General features: G+C 54.0%; 1 protein-coding gene across 1 annotated transcript; it reads left to right on the plus strand.

Annotated features, from left to right (window-relative positions):
* Positions 1–2,116: 2,116 nt before the first annotated feature.
* LOC122546269 (inner ear-specific collagen-like) lies at positions 2,117–2,995 on the plus strand (the record flags this gene model as incomplete). The annotated part of the gene is made up of 2 exons (XM_043685043.1): positions 2,117–2,254; positions 2,855–2,995. Coding segments are annotated over 2 exons (279 nt in total), but the record flags the coding sequence as incomplete, so codon positions are not given.
* Between the last annotated feature and the right edge of the window lie 345 nt (positions 2,996–3,340).

The raw sequence follows: 3,340 nt of genomic DNA on the forward strand, positions 1-3,340 counted from the left end.
CGTAGTCACCAATTAAGTCATCATAATTCAGGTGGACGGGTATCTTAATGTGTATTCAAAATATAGCTTAAGGGAATATTTGCACTAATGAACATATTTTAAAGCTTGCACAGCTGACATTTCCAGGGTTCTGCATCTCCTCTTCTCCAACAGTTCTGACCACAGCCTCATTATTTGCACAGTTCAATATGAAAACAAGTTCATCAAAGCACAGGAAAATAAAATCTGAAGAGTAGGATAGAGAGGCGAAAATGGAAGTTGGGCACAGATTTTGGAAAAATATCAGTCAATGTTGCTCTTGGTATGCATCAGGATGGACTTAACATGCACAAGAGTCAATATCTTGTTCCCACTCATTCAGCAAATGTCTCTCCTCCGCCCCACCCCCGTAATGGTTTTAAATTTTCTTGACACCCTTCCAATCACAGCTGACAATATCAGACTTTGAGTACAGAAAGATCTGGGCAAAAAACTGAAACAGTTGGTGGCGATGGGGGATAAAAAGGGCAGACACAACCAGAACTGAAGATTGTACACTCATGATATTTTCCAAAATGTAAAAAAAAGAGATGATTGCAGGAGGTGGAATCAACAGAGGAGCGCAAAGGAAATAGCGGCAACAAAGGGCCATACAGCCTGCAAAATCATTTAACAACAGGAGTGATGTTCTATTTCAAGACAGTTTTTCCTGAATTTGACACCCATCAATTCACTTAAAAAATCAAAAGCCTACTAAATGGGTCTTTAATATCCTGAACTGAATATTCACAGCATTTTGGGTAGAAAGCTCCAAAAACTCTTCTCAAGTTAAGAAATGTCTCCTCATCTCAATCCTAAATAGTGTATTAGCGAGTTTGGAGAAGATTTGTAGCTTAGGTTGCCAGAACTATGACACCTAGTTCTAGACTGATCAGCTAGAATAAACAGCATCTCTGTATTCATCATATCAAGCCAAATTATAATTCATACTGTTCAATGAAATCACTTCTCATTCTTCTAAGTACAAGTCCATTCCACTTCAGCTGCCCCGACAGGACAACCTCCAAAACACCAGTTAGCACTGCTGCCTCAGAGCCAGGGACTCAGGTTTGATTCCAGTCTCGGGCAACTGTCTGTCTGGAGCTTGCACATCCTCCCTGTGTCTAAGTTTCCTATGGGTGCTCCAGTTTCCTCCCACAGTCCAAAGATGTGCAGGATAGGCGAAGTGACCATGCTAAATTGCCCATAGTGTTCAGAGATGTGTCAGTTAGGTGCATTAGTCAGGGGTAAATATAAAACAACAGTGTGGGGGAATGTCTGGGTGGATTACTCTTCAGAGGGTCGATGTGGACTTGTTGGGCCGAAGGGCCTGTTTCCACAATGTAGGGGATTCTATGAACCAATTCTTACATAATGAACATACTGGCAGCATGTATGGCACAATTCCATTGCTCAAGGTGGTGATATGTGGTTTACTTCTTGAAACACAGTATTCAAGCTGGTGTCAATACATTCACAATGCTGTTTGGAAGAGAATTCAAATCCTTATCCTAGCCCATGAAGGAAATGCATTTTAATGAGAGCGCGAGAGAGAGAGCGCGCGCGTGAGAGCGAGAGAGAGCGCGCGCGTGAGAGCGAGAGAGAGCGCGCGCGTGAGAGCGAGAGCGAGAGCGAGAGCGCGCGTGAGAGCGAGAGCGAGAGCGAGAGCGAGAGCGCGCGTGAGAGCGAGAGCGCGCGTGAGAGCGAGAGCGCGCGTGAGAGCGAGAGCGCGCGTGAGAGCGAGAGCGCGCGTGAGAGCGAGAGCGCGCGTGAGAGCGAGAGCGCGCGTGAGAGCGAGAGCGCGCGTGAGAGCGAGAGCGCGCGTGAGAGCGAGAGCGCGCGTGAGAGCGAGAGCGCGCGTGAGAGCGAGAGCGCGCGTGAGAGCGAGAGCGCGCGTGAGAGCGAGAGCGCGCGTGAGAGCGAGAGCGCGCGTGAGAGCGAGAGCGCGCGTGAGAGCGAGAGCGCGCGTGAGAGCGAGAGCGCGCGTGAGAGCGAGAGCGCGCGTGAGAGCGAGAGCGCGCGTGAGAGCGAGAGCGCGCGTGAGAGCGAGAGCGCGCGTGAGAGCGAGAGCGCGCGTGAGAGCGAGAGCGCGCGTGAGAGCGAGAGCGCGCGTGAGAGCGAGAGCGGAGAGAGGGTCCACGGGGAGAGAGGGTCCACGGGGAGAGAGGGTCCACGGGGAGAGAGGGTCCACGGGGAGAGAGGGTCCACGGGGAGAGAGGGTCCACGGGGAGAGAGGGTCCACGGGGAGAGAGGGTCCACGGGGAGAGAGGGTCCACGGGGAGAGAGGGTCCACGGGGAGAGAGGGTCCACGGGGAGAGAGGGTCCACGGGGAGAGAGGGTCCACGGGGAGAGAGGGTCCACGGGGAGAGAGGGTCCACGGGGAGAGAGGGTCCACGGGGAGAGAGGGTCCACGGGGAGAGAGGGTCCACGGGGAGAGAGGGTCCACGGGGAGAGAGGGTCCACGGGGAGAGAGGGTCCACGGGGAGAGAGGGTCCACGGGGAGAGAGGGTCCACGGGGAGACAGGGTCCACGGGGAGAGAGGGTCCACGGGGAGAGAGGGTCCACGGGGAGAGAGGGTCCACGGGGAGAGAGGGTCCACGGGGAGAGAGGGTCCACGGGGAGAGAGGGTCCACGGGGAGAGAGGGTCCACGGGGAGAGAGGGTCCACGGGGAGAGAGGGTCCACGGGGAGAGAGGGTCCACGGGGAGAGAGGGTCCACGGGGAGAGAGGGTCCACGGGGAGAGAGGGTCCACGGGGAGAGAGGGTCCACGGGGAGAGAGGGTCCACGGGGAGAGAGGGTCCACGGGGAGAGAGGGTCCACGGGGCAGGGTCCACAGGGAGAGAGCAGGGTCCACGGGGAGAGAGCAGGGTCCACGGGGAGAGAGGGTCCACGGGGAGAGAGGGTCCATGGGGAGAGAGGGTCCACGGGGAGACAGGGTCCACGGGGAGAGAGGGTCCACGGGGAGAGAGCAGGCTGACGGTTCAGGTCGAGACGATTCCTGACTCTCTGGGATCTCCAGCATTTGTTGTTTTCAGCAGATTGCAGCATCTGCAATAATTTGTTTCTAAACGATATCCCTGATTGTTGACAGTGGTTATTTTTTATTCAGTGGAAGATTTGACACATTGGGAATAATAAATAATTTCTTTTAATTCTGGCTTTTTAAGCACTTGGCATTTCATGAAGAACTTGCCCCGCGCTCTCTGAATATTGGCCAGTTGCCCATCCTTTATAACCAGTCAGCTCCCTGACCAAGGGAGATGCCTTCGGTTAATTAATGAGCACTCTGATCTGAATCACCACACTGTGCACAGCCCTCAGC

The sequence above is a fragment of the Chiloscyllium plagiosum genome, unplaced genomic scaffold (assembly GCF_004010195.1).
Source record: "Chiloscyllium plagiosum isolate BGI_BamShark_2017 unplaced genomic scaffold, ASM401019v2 scaf_10210, whole genome shotgun sequence".
NCBI lineage: Eukaryota > Metazoa > Chordata > Chondrichthyes > Orectolobiformes > Hemiscylliidae > Chiloscyllium > Chiloscyllium plagiosum.